Raw genomic sequence first — 21,165 nt, forward strand, 5'->3', positions numbered from 1 at the left:
ACAATCGATTTTAGATCAAATACGCATATTATTCGCGTATCGATATATTTTTGACCTATTTCCACACAGATTCGCGAATATGATAACACAAGAATGAATGTATGTGAAACCATTTCGAAGAAAAAACGCGATTATGTACGCGAATTTGTCCAAATAAGTTTTTGCAGTTTTTCCCACATTCAAGGTACCTATATCCGCCGTTTTATTGGGCAGAATTGAACATGGATGGGCTCATTAGATCCGGCACGTAAAAAAACGCGGGGTTCCACGGAATTTGAATGGACTTTCTTAATTTTAGACTCAAAAAATATGTTTTTTATAAAAATTTACGCATCAAATTTTCGTCTTTGGGACCCAATTGCAACGAAGCTATGGTGAGCACATTCACGAGATATACACTAAACGAAGCAAAATCACGAGTTCTACAATCCTATAATCAGTTTAGTCCATTATATGAAAAATCCGGCTTCAAAATGTTAGCATCCATTTTGGGTGGATCCATTGATTATATCGAAAAATCATATATTAGAACAATATTGTCCATGGGGTATTCTGCAACTTAATCACGGATAACATGTGCGAGCGTTGTGTAGTTTATCCACAAATCAGGAAGGAACACAAAAAACTCGTTGGCTTCAACACATTTTCACCCATTTTTTACATTAGCACCATCACATCTTCCACCAAACTTATTATTTATTACCAATATTTTAAGATTTTGACAAGAACACTTCATTTTATAGAAATGAATTTAAATTATATGCAATATGTTCATATTTCGCGAGTTATAACCTTGCAAACCTCAGCTTCAAGGAATTTAAAAGATTTTTTTAATTTCTCATATGTGTTAAAAAATGTTATATTAAAATTGTAAAATATATTTACAGGAATCGACGAAATCGTCGAAATAACGTTTCATATCCTTCAAAAAACCGATATAACCAATCTGCAGTCGAATATGGTTTAATTTCTTGTTGTTTGGCAATGCAAACATTTTGCGGATTACGTAGCTCTCGAACTCACAATATTTTCGTGTTGGTTGCAATGATAATATGCATGTACGAATGTACACTCTTATGAATATAGTTATGTATATTACCTTTCGTTTTGAAGTAAGTTTCGACTGACTAGAAGCCTATTTGAGAAGTAAAACATTCCAGTTTCTTCAAGTTCGCCAGTCCAATCTTGTCGCCGCGGTCGTCTTCTTGGATCAAAATTCAATGGTTTTATTGAACGGTTATGCTCTATCCATTTTAATTTGTGAGACCTGGAATATAACTATTTATTATAAATACATATTCATTAAATATTTAATATTGTTTTTAATTTTGGTTATATTTTTTGTGACACCGGTACCCTATAAGCTAGTATAAGTTTCAATCAAAATTTTGTATAAACTGTTTCTAAGATTTTGCTTACCACTAAAAGTTATTAATATTGATCTAAGCCGGTGTTTTGAGAATTTAGGATATTTTTTTCAACCCAATTGTCTATAATTTGGTATTATGCATTCTCATTGGCTGTTAAATCTCCCCATATAGGCCCATATAATAATTTTTCATGTTCATCTTAACGTGAGTTTTCTCCTAGGAGCCCCCATTATTTTTAAATAGTTTGATTGTCATCCTCATGGTGGAGGGTATAAAAAGTTCGACCGGGCCGAACTTAAGAACATTTTAACTTGTTGTTGTGGATTTATTTGACGTATATGCAAAGAAACTGACACTGGGTTAACGAAATCCGGTTAAATGTTAACGTACTATATCTTGTTGTACCCTCCATCTTAATGAGCGCTGTATAATAATTTTGCATTATTCTTCATCATGATAAAAAAAAACTATGTCGATTTAGTCACGCCGCTATTTTCGATAGCGTTCGAATTTTTCATCGCAATTCCCATATACAGTGAAGTACGAACTTGTAGGAACCATGCAAATGAAAGGCAAAAAATAGGCTTAGCAAATAAAATATATTAAAAAAATTAGAAACTATCAGATTTTGTGTCCTTTTTGACTGTCCTTCAGCCTCTTCTCTTTTCCTTTGGTTAACAAGACGTGATTTTTCGCAGAAAGAAACAATTTTTGAGGGAATAATTGAATAGCTGCTGTGTGTGAATGCTTGTGGTAGTTTATAATTTACTTTTAGATAGTTTATAATATTTTAATCTTTAAATTGTAATTGCGTATATGAAGTAGTAGTGTTAAAATTACAAAACAGTTTTTCACAATCTCATGATTTAAAAATAATAATAACATGTGAGTGTATTGTATTAATATTTAAAATGTCATAAATTCGCTAAAAAATATTTTTTCAGAGTTTGTTGTGATGTGCGTTATTTGGACTCTGCCTAAACCATATTATTTTACGTTCATACCTGTCCATTGTAACTCAAGGTAAATATTTGTGCTAGATAACGGGATTTATGATTTGTAATCATAAAGGTAATTGGCTTTTAATGGGCCAACAGAGTAGTTGGAATTGCCTATAGAAGTGCCACGTAGGAAGGGAAGGTCACGAATTCTATGGAAAGATAAAGTGGGAGACAACATTTCAACGCACCAGCGTACAAGAGTGTTTTAACAATGGCTAAAATCAGCGAATTAAAGTACGAGTTGTGCATACATGCACACACAAATTTATTTATAGGACTGATTACATATTAGTACTAATACTTAAATATTATTTATGAAATTTAAAAAAAAATCCTAAACTAAAACCACAAATCTCATGTTCATATTTTGATGAACATTCTCCCGGGCGGTAAATAACCTATTTTTATATCGTGGCCTCTTCTTATAAATAGAATAACTAAAATTATTATTACTAAAATTACTAATGGTTACGATTAATCAGCATATTTCCCAGGGCTTTGATAGCTTCTATTTCGGCTTTACTCAGGATGTCATCGTCACTTTCGCTTATTCTCCTCGTACTTTTTCTCAGGTGGTGTCTCTCCGCTGTGTTGGTTGCTGTTTGTCTTTCTTCAGCTTTCCAACAATCTCCCAACTTTCGGTTTATCATCTGTGGTTTGTCCAGGTCGAGCGTCTCCTGAAGCTTGTCCTAAAATACTTATTTTGTTTATTGATGACTTTATTACTATGGCTTTTTTATGCACCTACGGCTTTTTTAATGCAGCCCCTATGGCTTTTTTTAATGCTGCCCCTAAGGCTTTTTTAATGCTGCCCCTATGGCTTTATTGTTTTTTTTTTTTAATATTTTATTTATAAAAATGTTTTTATACTAATGACTTTTTGAGAAAAAATATTTTTTACACAAATAAATATTTTTTTAATATATTTGTGACAAATATATCGAAATATTTGAACCGGCTCGATTGACCAAATGTAGCCGGAGAATCAAAACAACTATCTTGGTTGAATGCTGATTCGATTCTAATTTTATTATTTAATATTCTTCCTTAAGAACTGCCTAAACTAATACAACTTAGCCTAATATTATACACATAAGAGATAACAATTGAGATAAGTGTGTTCATTTGTTTGCGTTACAAAATGAGCGCACCAATATATTTTTGTGTTGGCTGCTATTAATTAATTATTTTATTATTATTAATTCTTCATTATCAGCTCATACACACATTAAACCACATTGTAGTGATCTCTATTGACTCACCCGCTGAGCGCATATTTATGGAGATATCATTTATTAGCTATGCGTCTTCAGCAGCATGGAGCGTTATCATCCCTTATGTGTATACATGCACACACAGATATATTTATAAGACTGATTACATATTAGTTCTGATACTAAAATATTATTTATGACATGTTTAAGAAATCCTAAACTAATGTTCATATTTTTATGAACAAGGTCTTCCCATGTTTCAATAGGGTTTCCCAAAAAATGCTATGTGTCATTCTGTTTGAAAAAATCAAGCTTAACTATTTTGTTCATTCCTTATTCGTTAAACTATCCACAATATGAAGAAATATTGGGTAGAACCATGGAGGGAAACAGAAAACGGAATACTGAAATTCGTAATTTTTTATAATAATAATTATTTTAATATAATAATAATATTAAAATTACCTACAAAACAAAATGTTATTGCAAAACTAAATGAATACCTTTTTTTTGTTTTTGCAAAACAGTCAGGCTGAATCTCAGTTTGTTGTCTTTATAAAAAAAAAACAACTATTTATTAGTGGGGAATGTATGGCATTGTTTGCCGAGGGGTATGGCAGGGAAGACTATAGTTTCGGATCACGCCACTGATCCTCATCAGTTCCCTTAGTTTTTTGTTGGGATATTCTCCACAGAAGCTATTGCTTCTATACAAAAAACCTTTCAAACCCTTTGCTTTTCCACTGTTGTGTGTTGTCACATCGCGACAAATGCACACAACGACTTTGTTGGTGTTGCTAGTATACAGCAACAAACCAAACAGTTTAACCGTGCCTGTGTCTACAACTTCAGTAGTGTTGGCGGTTTATTTGGGGTACCATTTGTATTTTGTTTTTGCAAAATAGTCAGGGTGAATCGCAGTTTGTTGATGTAAGAGAATCTTTACCACGTAGCCGATTTGAGCGAATCAAGGAGTATTTGATTTTCAATGACAACAGCAAACAACATAACAAAAATGATGCAAAATATGATAAACTTTACAAATGTCGCCCTCTCTTAGACTGCCTTAAAAAATTAATATTTACAGGTCGTTCAGTATATAAACAGTACAATCCGTCCAAACCTCATAAATGGGGCTTTAAAATGTTTACACGAGCCGTATCTTCAAGGATAATATATGATTTTGCCATGTATGCCAAAACAAAAGAATTATAAGTTATATTTTGACAATTGGTTCACATCTATAAGCCTTCTCATAGCTCTAAAAGAGGACGGAATACTGGCTGTTGGTACCATACGGAAGAACCGTTTAGGAAACTGTAAGTTGACTGCAGATGATGAACTTCGGAGAAGAAGTTCAGTTGGCATCTTCATATATTGGAGCAGAACCTCTTGGATTATGCAAAAGCTGGAGTGGAAAAGAAAAAAATATGTTGACATCCCAAGACCAGCTATTGTACATGATTACAACAAGTACTTGGGAGGTGTTGACCTAGCCGATATACTTGCAGAACTGTATAAAGTGAACCGTCGTTCTAGAAATTGGTATATGCGCATGTTTTACTGGTGTTTGAGTTCGTGTGTCACAAATGTGTGGCTTCTTTATCGAAAAGATTTCGTAACAGCTAACGAAACGGGATCTCATATGAGATTAATAAACTTTCAACTGGAAATAGCAAAGGAATTATTAACGTCAAATGCTTCGGCATCAAATGTTCCACGAAAAAGAGGACGGCTTTCGAAAGACGCTGACAATCAGGTTTCAAATAATGGTGGAATCGAAGTGACTAACGCCCCTCGTTACAAAAGTTCGGAAAATTGGAGGTATACACCATATCCCAGTAACACATCATCATTGGGTTGTATATGGTGAAAAATGACGTTTGCAGATTATGTAAGATTGCAACTCCCATGACTACATGTAGTAAATGTGGAGTACATTATAAACTGTTTATAATGTACTCCACTGCTATGTTATTTTTAGCATCTTCATTATCATTTGATCCTTCTCCGATTTCATAATTTTCTTTGACTACAGTTTCCGTAAATTCAACGTTTGACTTAAAAAAAAACATCTCTGCTCATGATATTTTTATTATTGCTGAGACATAATAAACGATACCCCTTTGTTTCATCACAATATCCCACGAAGATATATTCTCTTGAAAGAGCATCATGTTTGGCTTTTTGTAATACCACTCCTCATAAGGTGTTAAATAAGTTGCTGCCGACGGTAGTCCATTTTGTAAGTAATTTGCTGCGTTAACCGCTTCTGCCCATTATTTTAAAGCTTCTGCCATTCGCGTCAAAAGCATGCATCTTGCCATTTCCATCAGGCTTCTGTTTTTCTTTCAGCTACACCATTCTGCTCTGGTGTATCCATATCACGACCCATATAACGATTTATAAATCGACGGTGCCAGGTATGAATGCACGACGTCAACATCACCAATGACTCTCATCCATAACAAATAGGCCTCCGTTTAGAATTGCACTTGCATACAACTCATCTTTGATAGTTATAAAACACTGTTGGCCTCCGAATTTTACTGTGAAGCCTTGCATTATCCATTTCGGGACTGATAATATGCTTCCCTCCAATTCCGGTATAAACAGGACATTTTTCATCTTAATTTCTTTATGTATACCAAAGAAAATTCCATCGCCCACTCCATTGGACTTCAAATTCGTGCCTTCAGCCAGATACCCACCACTAGCACAATTTTTATTAAGTTCCGTGAAAAAACTTTCATTAGATGTCATGTGGCTGTAGCAGTACAATCAATGAACCAGTTATTTTTGTTTTGAGACGAAGCACGCATTTGAGTCCAATTTTGAAACATATGATGCATTTTCTTTCTGCTTATTTTGACGTCGCTTGCATTTTTTTTATGTGGCCATTTTTATCACACAGATAACATTTGGGGTTATAACCTGGTTTATTGTTTCTCGTTTTTAACACAGCTTCTTGTTAAACCAATAATTTCTCATTAACAATTTCCAGTGTTAAATCATTTTCCGATCGAACTTCCAAGGCTGACACTAATATATTATAATCTTCCGGCAATTTATTAATTTTCGACCTCTTTTAGGGGTAGTTCCCATATAACCCCATTCTCATATTTAAATAGTTTGCTGAATAGTTCCGTGTGTAGGGGTTGTCTCCATATAGGCGAAATAGTCAGTTTTACCCTATGCAATTCTAAGATAATTTAGCCATCGGTTGTAATCATTCCGCTTTCTTAGGAAATCGTGATAAAAAAATTGAACCTAACAATAATGAAATATATCGGCCAGCATTTAGGCATCTCCCCAATATAATTATACCTCCTGAAGAAAAGAATTGAGACACTAAACAAAAATATTGGGTTCGAAATTAACATATGTCAGTAGTTTGATGATTGTATATTCTACCATGCGTTATTAGTATCAGTCCACGCTTTGGGGTTTTCATTAAAAATTGATGAAGTTTGTATTTGGTGTACATCAAACGGTTTGTTGAATTATCGGTACAAGTTCAATTTTTGGTATGTTCCCTACATTTTAGTTTCAAGTATCTGTCAGTATGCCTATGGTGGAGGATATCCAAAGTTCGGCCCGAGCGAACGTAATGCTTTTTCACTTGTTTTTATTTCACTTTGATTTTAGCATAGACCCATATCCTACTAAACGATGGTTAAGAAAATCTGCTTTATCAATTCACTCTCTTTTACTCGACTGTTTACCCAAAAGTCCACTTTTGTAATAATTCGTAAAAATTATTGTGTACACGAACCTACGATATATCCTTAAAGCAGCTTGAGCACCGTTCATAGCGAAGACGTAGTTGGTGATGATATTTTCTTATGAAGAAATACCTAATAAGGCCTTTCCATGCCAATTAAAGGAAAAAATAAAGGTATAATGTAAGACCCTCCAGACTTCGACATGTCATTGAACATTCTTTTCAAATTTAGAATTTTCTTGTCCCCAATTCAAATAAGATCAGAAAATTTATAAAATCAACCATATGTTAACTTTTTATTTCAAAACGATGAAATATATAAACCAAGTTAGTGTCCGCTTAAACATATTAAAAATGTGGTAAGCGTATACAATCCAAGAAGAGGTGAAGGGGAATTTATACGTCAAAATTTTATGGGGCATTTCAACAATGAAGGGAAGCAGAATTGATTATAATGGCACTGAAAATTGGATCCAAGTTCAATGATATGATACATTAATGCGATTTAATTACTTAAAAAGATAAAAATATTGAATGTAGGGTATATACATTTAATATTTTTTTAACTTTTTATATATAATATAAATTGTAATTTTTAAGTTTTTGTTTTTGAAAGAGTTTGTTTTTTAATGTATATTATTGTAGTTTATCATTATAATAAAATATGTTTATACGTAAATATTATTTTTACGTAATTTAGTAAATAAAAAAGAGTAAGTCGACTATGACATATGCAGAATGCACTTTTGTATACAGTATTTTTCGGTTAATTGCACATCAAAATGTGCACAAATTTTTGTTCAATTAACTGAGGAACCAATTATCCGAACCCGCTTAATTGAATAGTTTGTTCAATTACAGTAATCACGTATAATTGGAACTACTAATGATTTAAAAAATCCAATGTCAAATACAAATTACGCTTTCTCGCAGTTTTTCCTTAGCAATAAACTTATGTTTTGAATTAAATTATGTCAAATATGTATGTAAAAAATGACAGATTATTTGCAGTTATTATTATGCAATTAACAGGTGAAAAGTAAAAGGAAATTTATTTTTGATGACATGAATTTTGAACCAATTAAGCGGGAAAATCAATTAGAAGGGTTTAATTATCCGAGAAAATTTACATGTATTTTCCTACGACATATTTTTTGCCCCATCATGTGGTTCAATTAAGCGTGGACACCAATTAACCGTAGGGTCAATTAACCGAAAAATACTGAACTACAATCATATCTATGCACATTAATGTTTGTATTCCCCTATGAGTCTTCTAAGACGATGATCGCGATATATTTTTAATGCTTTACTCACACAGATTTTATGTCAATATTGTCTTACGTTCAAGCTAATACAAACAACAATCGAATCCCAATGAACTGTGGTTACGTCACGAACTTACATTACATCAAGACGACTATTTCTTCCACGCTAGATAGTTTTCAAACTAGAAATATTTTGTAGGATACATATGCCAATAAGATATGCTTATTGGCATATGTATCCTACAAAGCATTTCAAGCTTAAGGGAAACTGATATTAATGGGGATTAAATTTGGAAACGATTTGCCTAGCTTTGCCGGTGGTATTCTGTTTTAGGCGACAAATATTAACAATTAATATGGGACAAAAATCAGAAAGGTGATGAAAATTTATACCACAAAGTTGTACAGTACTTTTCGTTTATAGTCCATTACGCTTAAAGGTCAAAAACGGATGCAAGCGAAAACATTACTATTTACTGACAATATTTTTCCAAATTCATATAAATTATTTGTTCTATAGTCCACTTCGCCTATACTCCATTTTCTTTTAAAGGCCATATTTTCTTTGCATGCAAAACTAACATTGCATAGAAAAAAATTTCATGTAGTCCATATTTCAAACTTGCATGGCATTTAGATTTCATGCAACATTTAAAAAAGTCAAAAATTGACGCGTAGACGCGTTATATAAAGTATGGAGAAAAAATTGAAATTATTCAAAGACTATGAAGAAAATGGATTGAAATGCGGACAATTGAGCGCCAAATACAAAGTAGACGAATCAACAGTTTATAAATTAATATGAAATGGTTCTAAAATTAAAAAACTTCAAATTCGTGTAATCTAAAAACATTGCACCAAAGAAAAGGCAATCACCAGAATGCAGTAGTGACTGGCCGTTTTCCTCAGAATATCATCATTGTGATGGCGAACTGATTTGGTATGGAATGTAAAATAATATTTTCGACGATGTGGTTTCGGAAAAATCTGTTGAAGAATGTCACAATAATATTCATGATGAGGAAACCACTGCTGAAGTTTTTCAATGCGAACAACCCAAAGTTAGTTTAAAAGAAGTTGAAGATTCCATTGAAATAAAAAGAGCATTTTGTATAGACAACGAAATTGAACTCATTCTATGTAAAAATAGATTCGTTTGTTGTAAATTCCATAAAAAAGAAGCGTACTAAGATTACAGAATTCTTTTAAAAATTGTAAACAATTCGCATTTGATTTAATCCTCCAAAGTCTTTAAATTGAACATTTTTCAATACAATATGCTTTCAAAGCATTTGAATTAAAATAAATAATATGTTATTGCTTAGACTATTGATTTAATTTTTAATAAATATATGAATTTGTTTTAATAAACTTTAGTTTTATTTTAAAAAAGTAGATACGTTATTATTTTATGCCAAGTTTTTCTACATGTCAACAGAAAACAATTGAAACAACTTGAAATATGTTAATTTTATGGAATTATGTCAATTCTTGGGAATGATTATTTGTTATCGAATATTTTGCACATACTGCGTATTTTAAGCCCACTAAAGGGCTTAAAATGATATTCGGATATAGTCCTAATTCGCTTATAGTCCACAAGCGAAAACTACTGTAGCATAATTAAAACTCAAAATACCAAATTAATGCCTAAACTCGCAAACAATCCCTAGGACCTTGAATATACTGAAACGGACGTAAGAAAAAAATAATTACTTAATAAGGGGACTGTACCAAAGCGGGAATATATATTGAATATTTTGGGTACATATACTTAACTACCAAAATACCCGCCATTTGAGTTTCCAAAGTTGTCTCCATAGCTCAATACTACACGTTAACTAATCTAAATTCCAAATCTAAATTGTTCCAAATTTTGTACCATTTAGTACTTTTCATACTCATAAGTACAAATTTCTAAAACTACATCAATCCTACACTTTAACAGTAATCTTAATTCCACCAAAGTTCAAATTGTACCAAATTTAGTACTTTTCGTACAAATTTCCAAATGTACCCCAATTTTGCTATCAAATAGTAATCGTAAGTCCACATTTATGAACTCCAGCTCTTTCTGTCCACTAAATTGTACCAGATTTAGTCTACTCTCTCTGTAACCCAAATGAAAACTGTTCAAAATTAGTGCATTTAGTACTATTCGTACACATAAATCGAATTTCCATAGCTCAATCCTACACTTAAATAATAATCTACATTTCAAATCTCAGGATTCCAGCTCTATCTATTCACCCAAATTGTACAAAATTTAGTACTTTTCATACTCATAAGTAAGAATTTTTTTAAACAACATCAATCCTACACTCTAACAGTGATCTTAATTCCACCAGTCTAAATTGCACAAAATTTAGTTTCTTTCTAACTCATTATTTCCGAATTTCGAAAACTACCTCAGGCATGCACTCCAATAATACCATTAAGTCCCCATTTAAATATTCCAACTCTATCCGTTCACCAACATCAAAATTGTACCAAATTTAGTACCATTTATTACTTTTCGTATTACTTTTCGAGTTTCTAAAACTTCCTCAATTCCACACTGCAAAAGTAATTTTAATCATAGGTTGCAGGATCACAGGTCTATCCATTCACATAGACCAAAATTGTACCATATTTAGTACCATTTAATACTTTTCATACTTTTGAGTTCGAATTTTCAACACTGTCTCAATCCTGTGCTACAACAGTATTTGTTTAAAATATAAGTTTTCCATCTCTATCCTTTCAATCAAATCTAAATTGTATTAAACTTAGTACGATTTAGTACACATAATTACGCATTTTAAAAAATACCTCTATTGGTCATCCTACACTCCAAACTTAATTTTAATTCAAAATTTTAAGATTCCCTCTTACACAAAACGAATTGTACCATATTTAGTACCCTTTAGTGCTTCTCGTATCCATAAGTACGCAATTCCAATACTACTTTAATTTTGTAATTTTCATTCCAAGTTTAAGTTTTCCATCTCTTTCCGTTTACTCAACTCTAAATTGTACTAAATTTTGTACCATATAGTACACAAGCTACCGACATATCTCAATCCTGCACTCCAACTGTAATATTAATTCAAAATTTTAGTATCTCAGTCCTATCCGTTCACACATATACAATTTGTAAACTATTTGGTACCATTTAGTACTTTTTGTTTCTATAATTAAGAATTTCCTAAACTATGTCAATCCTATACTCCAACAGTAATTTTAATTCCAAAATTCTCGAGTCCAGCTCTATCCGTTCACACATAATCAAGTTGTACCAAATATAGTACCATTTAGTACACATAGTACTATGCTTCCATATCTCAATTCTATATTCCAACAGCAACAGTAGCCAACCTGAGGGGGTGTGTGTGTCCGTTGAATGGGCGGGAGGGAAGATGTTGCTGGCTAGCATCTACTGCCAATTCAGCTCACCTCTGGAGCCATATTTAAGGTATATGGATACGGTACTACTCCTCGAGAGTAGTTGTCCGCTAATCCTAGGGCTAGACGCGAACGCAACCTCCTCGCTGTGATTCTCCAAGATGACCAGGTCAACATCTGGTCATCGGAATCGCATCCGAGGAGAAGCGCTTAGTGAATGGGTGTTAGCGAGGGGCGTCGATATCTTAAATGAGCCCTCGGATCTGTATACCTTTGATGGTCCCTCCGGGGTGAGTGACCATAACCTCATTGAGATTTTGGCCACTCCGAGGGGACGTACGCAGGGAACTGAGCGTTTCAGGGGTTGGACGGAACGAGATGTGAACTGGGACCATTATGCGAACTGTGTCAGGGAGTTGGCTTTGCCACTTGTGGACTTTAGGGCACGGACCATAGATGACTAGGTTAGCTTGTTGAACGAGTGGATGAGCAGCGTCAATGACGTACTCCTCGGTAGACGCCGTCAGGCTAAGCCGAGTAAGGTCAAATGGTGGACCCGCGAGCTAACTACCAGGCGGCGGCAAGTCAGGCGTCTTAGGCGGCGCTTCCAAAGAGCCAGGCGTGTCAATGCGGAAGATTTAGCGCAGCAAAAATCCGAGTTCCTTGCTGTTCTTAGTACGTACAAAGACGAGCTGTCTAGGAGTAAAGAAGACAATTGGAGGAGATTCGTACGGGACAATGGAGATGATCCATGGGGTATAGTATACCGTGTGTGCCGGCATGGAGGGTCTAAGAGACAGGTTGACCTACAGGGGTTGCGTAGCAGCTCTGCGACAACCACCTCGGGGTGGGGGGAGAGCGTAGGGCTTTTGTTGCGAACATTCTTTTCAGATTCGGAGACTCCATCATTTCCTCCTTTTGTTGATGAAATGAGGGAGCCTCCGGGTTTGGATCGTATAGAAGTTGTGGACAGTATCTGCCGAGTTAGAAGTAGAAAATCGCCAGGTATGGATGGTATGACTGGAAGGATGGTGAAAGCCATCTGGAAGGTTATGCCGGAATATATCGAGTCCGTTTTCTCCAGCTGCATTCGTCATGGATACTTCCCGCGTACTTGGAAGTGTGCCCGAGTTGTGGTCTTACTTAAGTCGCCTGATCGGGTTAGGAGTGATCCTCGCTCGTATCGGGGCATAAGCCTTCTCCCAGTGCTTGGAAAGGTACTGGAGAGGATTATGGTGGCACGGCTTAAGGACAGCTACAGCGAAGGTACGTCCTTGAATCAGATCGGTTTTACCGAGGAAGAAGTTGTGGCATGTGCAAGATGCCTGAGCGGGTCAAATTCCAAATATGTCCTTGGCATATTTGTGGATTCTAAAGGCGCATTTGAATTCCTTTTATGGGATAGCGTGCTCACAAGGATGTCAGAGGTTGGGTGTAGGGATATCGTTCTTTGGGCAAGTTATTTCCGGGATAGGAAGGCTTGTGTCGTGGGAGCCAGTGCTTCGGTCTGGAGGGATGTGCAGCGGGGTTGCCCACAGGGTTCCATTTGTGGTCCATGTATATGCAACATTATGATGGATCCCCTGCTGCGGTAGTTAACTGCTTCCTTCAAGGTCTGTGCATATGCGGATGACTTGCTCATCATGATTGAAGGGGATAGTCGCCTTGAACTGGAAAATCGTGGTGAGCAGGCTATGGAGATTGTGCAGGCTTGGAGTGACCGAGTTGGAGTGGAGGTGGCTACCGAGAAGACGGTGCTGATGCTGCTGAAAGGCAGGTTGGCACGCAGCCGTCCTCCCTGCATTCGAGCTGGTGAACGCGGCATAAGGTATTCGTGTACTGTTAAATATCTCGGAATAACAGTGTCAGAGCGTTTGAATTTTCTTCCACACTTCGATCGGTTGAAAGAGAAGCTGACAACGGTCGTTGGGACCATCAGGCGTGTTTTGGGGACTGATTGGGGCTTGAGTTCTGTGCGAATCAGAACTTTTTGTTGCCTGCGCAACTTATGGTGCACCTATATGGTACAGAACTGCCTCTTCTGTCTTTGGGCAGAAGAAGTTCCTTTCAGCGGGTCGTCATGTTAGCGTGCTTGCCAGTGTGTCGTACTGTTTCAAAAGAGGCGTTGCAGGTGCTGCTTGGCGCCGCGCCGCTTGATCTTGAAGTGAGATGTAGGGCTATTATGTACAAGCTTAAGCGTGGTTTGCAGTTGGATGAGGATGATTGGCTCAAGCCTTCTGATTTGGTGGATGGGGAGAGTAGGCGGTACAGCACAATCCTCCGGGTTTGTGTTGTTGATAGGTGGAGTTGATAGGAGGAACAGTGACAAAGGGAGGGTGTGTTACGAATTTATTCGTGACGCCACGTTCGTAGTGGACCGACAAGACTTTCGCTTCGGCTTAAGTACTGACGGGACATGGCTCTCTCAATGCTTTTCTGCATAAGAGAAGCCTTGCCCAGACGGATTTATGTGGGTGCGGGATGACTGAGGACTGGAAGCATATTCTGACGGAATGCTGTTACTATTATGACATTAGAGATTTAGCAAGTATGGGTATATCAGATGGAGGGGCGGGGTGGGATTTCAGTAGGGCACTTGTAGACGATCGGATCATTAGTTGTTTAAGTAGTTTTGCTCGTGAAGCATTTAGGAGAAGGACAGTACTTAGCAGAGGTGGTCCTCGTGCATAGCCCCCTTGCAGTTGGGTTTGGTCGGTCGCACCGGGTGGTGGTGGGTTTGTGCGCCAATTGGCGTTGGTGCGGTTGTTGGTGGAGAGATGTGGCTGCTGTGCTCTGCTGTAGTTCCGCATCGCGGGAGGTTCGCGGAAGTCACTTCTGCGGTTGTGGATGTCGTGTAGGCTGCCCGTGAGGGCAGTTTCGTTGATTGTTTGTCTTGTGATGTCCGTTGTCGCGGTCCTTGGGCCCTTTGTGCAGTCCGTGAGGACACTGCCTGTGGCAAGGTCTTCCTTGTCACTAGCGGTTATTTGCTGCCGTTGCCGTTGTTATTTTTGTTTTGGGATACCAGCCCGGACTTGTGTCGAACTGGGAGAGGCTTCGGTCTCGAGCCTGAGCGGAGGTTTTCCGTACCGCGGTTGTCAGGTGCCCCTTGATCTGTCGATCCAGCCTGACAGTTTGTGTGGCCCCCTGGGGAGTTTCGCGGGGGTTGTGGTTTCGCCCCTCACCACGGGGCAGATTATGCCTTCTGCATGCTCTCCAATTGGTACAGCACTTTGGTGCTGGTGCGCTGGTGGTCTGGTGGGCGCATATCCGCCTGTGGCCCAGCCACTGCGAGGTAGGCCTATGGGCAGGTACTCGCATAAAACACTTTCAGATTCCAACAGCAATCATTATTCCAAATTTTGGGTTTCCAGTTTACTCCCTTCACCCACATCCAAATTGTACCAAATCTAGTGCCGTTTAGTACTTTTTGTACACATAAATATGAATTCTCAAAGATGTCTCTATAGGCCAATCTTCAACAGTAATCTTAATTCTAAATTTCACGTTTTTAGTTCTAACCTTTCAAGCAAAATCCAAATTGTACTTAAGTTAGTACCATATATTACTTTTCGTACCAATAAGTACGAATTTTCTAAACTACTTCGATCCTACACTCCAACAATCATTTAATACCCAATTTGAAGACTTCAGCTCTAGCTGTTCACCTAAATCCAACTTGCACCAAATTTAGTACTATTTAGTACTTTTCGTACACTTAAATACACATTTTTAAAGCTACCTCAATCTTTTACTCCAATAGTATTCCTAATCCCTATTTTGAGAATTCCATATTTTTACGCTCAACAAAATGCAAATAGTACCAAATTTAGTACCATTTAGTATTTTTTATACACATAAGTAAGAATATATTAATCCATTTCCATACATCAACACCACTTCCATACATCAACACCACTGTATTCCATAAAAAATTTCAAGATTCTAGTTTTATATGTGCAATATATATACAATTAGAACTAAATTTAGTAAAGTTTAGTACTTTTAGTACACTTATAGGTCGAATTTCCAAAAACCCTTTTGTACATCTTTCAAACTTTCCATCAGTGACCCACATTCCAAATATCAAATCAAATTCTAGCTCTTCCCGTCCGCATAATACAAAGGGTACCATATTTGATACAGTTTAGTACTTTTCGTACCGTTTCGAATTTCCAAAAACCCAGCCTTATCTCACGCTTACACACCAACAACAACCCACACTCAAAATTTCAAGCTTCTAGCTTTATATATATATATATATTATGGGGGTACCGATATAGTGGGCTACAATTAAACTTGGTTCAATAATAATTTTTAGTACAAGTATGTGCTTTACAATGAAAACCCTAAATACAAAATTAGAGCCAAAATACCGAATATTGGGAGGTACCGTATATATGAAACATGGGTCAATATTAATAATGTTCAGTATGGAGATATGCTATATAATAAAAACAAACACTTCACCCATCAAGAATCGCCTAAACATATATATATATATATATAATTTTTGGTGCGGACATGTGCTATTGAATGAGAACCCAAAATACAAAATTACAGTCAATTCGGTTGCAAACGTCTCCAAAATTCCCAAAACACCGAATATTAAGAGTACCGTTATATTGGGACTAACGTGGACCGATATATCCCATTTCCAGTACCAAACATCCTAGGAGAACTAGCAACGTCTGTGCAAAATTTCAGAGCTCTTTTTTTTTAAAAATGTACACTCCGATTTTTGGGTGGAGGGTATAAAAAAGGCATATGTGTGCATAATATGTTGTTGCATCATACCAGCAATACGCAAGGGGAACAAGGGCAACAGAGTAATAAACATACGTATGTAACTGAAAACAGTAAGTGACACTGTGACCATACTAAAAAAGCGGATTACTTCCTAGAATCATGCTTGAAAGCTTGATGTTAATGTTGTCTGTACATTATAAATTACAATACTTTAAATTCGTTAAATGAAACCAGTCGCAGTAAGAATAAAAAAATTTAGTCCAATGCAAAAGTTAAAATTTACAAGTTATTAAGAATAATTTAAAGCTCTATTTACCTTTTTACTGCGAAGACACATGAACTGCTTCGAAACTTGCTAACAGCCTCATCAATATAATGTCTGTTAAGGAAAATTGATGTACACTGAAATAAAGCAAATCTATTTACAAAAGAATTTTTGTACAAAAATTCTTTAATTGCTTCCAAAGAAGATGAATGGTCCTGTGCAAAGTATGACATTCTTCTGTACACCAATGCCCCATCTGAAAAAATATATATTTCATTATGGCCAATGACATTATAAAATACATAGACTACACAAATTGAGAACAGTTTGTGTTTCCACTTAGTATAAAGAGTAGTGTTCTAACAAAAATGTAGTATACTAGCTGAGTCAGCAAACGTTGTTTTGCCTTATCAATATTGCATCAATATATGGTTGGTAAAAAACATTTGCCACTAATTTTATGTCAATAAAAAGTATTAACTGGTATCCCAATGCAGGCCCAAGCACATAACAAATGTTTTTTAATAGAAGATCATGTTTTGTTATTGCTCCAACGTTTTTTCATTATCTTATCTGTCCCTTCATGAAGGATTCTTAATTACAATGACATTTTGTTCATGTCCAACTGTTCTTTTGATTTTTATATTGAAATCAGTATATAACTCGAACAATTTTGGATTTGGCATAGAAATTTAGTGGTTTTCGCTCAGTTATAGGTATATTTCATTTTTAAATACATTGTTAATTAGTTTTCAGATTGCCGTTTTAGATTTGTATATGTTTGCTATATACAGTATTTTTCGGTTAATTGCAAATCAAAATTTGCACAAATTTTTATTCAATTAAGCGAGGAACCAATTATCCGAACCCGCTTAATTGAATAGTTTGTTCAATTACAGTAAGCACGTATAATTGGAACTAGCAATAAACATATATTTTGAATTAGTAGAGAGGCCACCTAGTATTTTTCAGAAATTATGTCAAATATGTATGTAAAAAATGCCAGATTATTTTTCAATTATTATTTTGCAATTAACTGGGGAAAATTAAAAGGAAATTTATTTTTGATGACATGAATTTTAAACCAAAAAAGCGGGAAAGTCAATTAACAGGGTTTAATTATCCGAGAAAATTTACATTTATTTTCCTATGAAATATTTTTTGCCCCATCATGTTGTTCAATTAAGCGTCGAAACCAATAAACCGTAGGATCAATTAACCGAAAAATACTGTATTTTATAAATAGTTTTTGACAGTTATGGGGGAAGAGTTTGGCCAATGTTGACGACGTAGACCGTCTTTTAATTGTAAATGCCTATTTTATATCTTAACTCTAAATCGTGAAATGTTGTAATCGGATTTGCTATATCCTCAAATTTTTAACAACTTGATTTTAATTTAACATTTGAGTAAGTTGTTAATTCCTTTATGGCCCAATGTTGCCCACAGGCAACAAAATGTTCTAGAGCTTTTATTTAATACGCAGCAAGTAAATGTATATTTTTGGATTACATATTTTAAGAGCTGTTACATTAAATCTGTGCATATGTACCCTTACAATTGCAGGCCAATGTTCAATTCCAAACTTAGTTATTTCTTCCAAACTTAGTTCAAGTTCGAAGATGGAGAATATCGGTCTTCTCCTTCTGGTACCTCCCACACAGGGGCTAGGTCTAAATGGTTATAGTTCATTATCAAACCTTACGTTCTATCTTTTTATCTTGGTATCCTCCGCAGGTGAAATGATTACGACAGAGTCTAAAAACCAAACCATAAACGCGGAACAAATTAGATAACTATTTTAATATAAATAGATTATGGGGACTACCCCAAAAACGGGGCGAATATGAATAATTTTTGGTGTGGAGATTTGTTACCTGATTCGACTACAAAATACCAAATTGAAGCTAATTCAGTTGAAAAGCGCGCTCAACAACCCCAAAATACCCTTATATGGGGTATATCCGAAAAAATTGACCTATATTTATAATTTGGGAGCGAATATGAACCATATTATAGGATTATTTTTAAAGACAAACTAAAAACATTTTATAATATTCCACAAACTGTATATGGCCGAACTTCTCCCACTTTAAAATGCCGAATCTTCAAACTTTGCGATAGTTATTCGTTTTGATATTCGATACTTATCAAAGCTAGTTACGTGCATTGAGAGCTTCATAACGAAAACGCACTTACCGAATGTGACCTGATGCCGAAGGTAAAACCTCAAAACCTTATATATAAAAGAATACCTCCAGGTCTTCTATTCCAACACTTATTGGTCTATAAAGACCACCTTAAACTGGTCTATAATTAAAAAATATCGCTCGGCCTTTAATTAAAAGAACTCCACATCTCCTATGTAAGACGAATTCCATGTTCTCTACATGATCACTTCCAGCAATTCTATAGGAGACTATTATTGTAAATATTTGAGAATAGACAAATAATTTGTTTCAAGAAGAAACATTTGTTTACAATTTGTGATTGATAAATGGGAATGTATTTTTTACAAACCCATTTTGACAATGAAGGGTTGTCATGAAGGCATTCCTGGCAGCACTGTGAAGATTATTTGCATAACGGAACGAACTTCGTAGGGTCGTCATAGCAGTTGGGCAAAGAAGAAGAAACATTTGTTTACAATTTGTTATTGATAAATGGGTATGTATTTTTTACAAACCCATTTTGACAATGAAGGGTTGTCATGAAGGCATTCCTGGCAGCACTGTGAAGATTATTTGCATAACGGAACGAACTTCGTAGGGTCGTCATAGCAGTTGGGCAAAGATTATGCCGAGTCTATCAGAAATAACACCAAATTAGCACCAATTTTGCAAAATGAACAAATAAAGAGGCACTTTATTCCGCTGACAGCTCCTGACTTCGGAGGAATTTGGGAGGCAGCAGTTAAGTCAACCATCACCTTAACGTATGAAGAAAGATCTATCTCAAGTTGAAGCAAGTATACATAAGGGCAAAGATGGAGTAGTAAGAGCTGTGACAGTAAACACAGAGAACGGAGAATTGAAGATACATGTCCATAAATGATGTCCTTTAGAGCACGTATTCGAATTCTACAGAAGATAAAAAAACACGTAAACGCGACACGGAGATTACCAAGATTATTGAGAAATCCCTGGATGATGATGATTATTAGTCTATAATTAATGTATTTGGTCCTACATCCCGAATTCATATGGCCTCATCTTCATAGAGCTTGGCCATACATTTCGAAATTAAACCCTATTTAGATAGGTTGGAGTACACCTTATACCGAAGAAAAAACTTTGCTAAACGGATTTTCTCGATTTTCCAGTGACAATGGGGAGTCTGTGTAGAAAACGCCATGTTGTGGAAAAAAGTGGGGACTCTGTGTAGAAAACGCCATATTGCGCAAAAACTAAAATGGATGCAGTATGGAGACCCACATCAATTGAAAGGTCTCAAAATGTACTGTCAGAATATACACACCATATTCCGAAAAACAAACCTTCGCCTAACGGATTTTCTGATTTTCATTGCAAGTCTCAATTTATTTATTATTTGAAAAAACTAAAATTCTTTTGTTTTATTTTCTTTTGGTTTCATTTCTTTTTATTGCCTCCGCAAACATTGGTTCATTCGAGCCGAATCGAATTGGGGCCCTCAACAACAACAAAGAAGAAAAACTAATTGTTTTTTTTTTGCATTTTTTCAAAGGCGTTCTGACTCCGTCAGCATCACATCAACGAGAAGATATCAACAATCCAATCATCATCCCTCCCCAATTACTAAATTACACATAAGATTGTTTAAGATGAGTACCGTCAATATTAGTGAGCATACGCGAGTGTTTTTTTTTTCTTTGTTTACAAAATATAAACAAGTGATATTCCAAAAACATACAGACGTCCGTCTTACAACACCGTCACGCGTTGTTGTTGTTATTCTCTTCAAGAATAACTTCAGTGCATATTCTCATTTAGCGAGAATACGGCAAAAAAAAAAAAAAAATAAACGAAACAAAAAGTGCAGTGAACCTCTCAGTGATAGTTGTTGGTGTCATAATTTCGTTTCAAATAATATTCCTATTGTTGTTAGTGTTTTTATCCAAATTACAACAGTCCAAAGTTTAAAAAGAATAGAGAAAAGAAGGAATAAAAACACTAACAAATTTCCTAGTCACCAACTGTTGAGTGGTTGTAACA

At 35.6% G+C, this 21,165-nt stretch overlaps 1 protein-coding gene across 1 annotated transcript; it reads right to left on the reverse strand.

Moving 5' to 3' along the window:
• Positions 1-1,095: 1,095 nt before the first annotated feature.
• LOC133334895 (N-acylneuraminate cytidylyltransferase A) lies at positions 1,096-19,496 on the reverse strand. The gene is made up of 3 exons (XM_061543212.1): positions 19,493-19,496; positions 17,024-17,228; positions 1,096-1,267 (listed from the first exon to the last, which is right to left on the reverse strand). Exons 1-3 carry the CDS (start codon positions 19,494-19,496, stop codon positions 1,096-1,098), a joined length of 381 nt encoding a protein of 126 aa, XP_061399196.1.
• Between the last annotated feature and the right edge of the window lie 1,669 nt (positions 19,497-21,165).

Source organism: Musca vetustissima, unplaced genomic scaffold (genome assembly GCF_032173495.1).
Source record: "Musca vetustissima isolate MV318-11 ecotype Yass unplaced genomic scaffold, APGP_CSIRO_Mvet_v1 utg66252, whole genome shotgun sequence".
Classification (NCBI taxonomy): domain Eukaryota; kingdom Metazoa; phylum Arthropoda; class Insecta; order Diptera; family Muscidae; genus Musca; species Musca vetustissima.

What these genes read in the sequence shown, in the direction of transcription:
- LOC133334895 (XM_061543212.1), bottom strand. An exon ending in TGTGTCTTCGCAGTAAAAAG is followed by an intron (nt 1,268 to 17,023) that starts GTAAATAGAGCT and finishes GTTATATTCCAG; the next exon opens with GTCTCACAAATTAAAATGGA.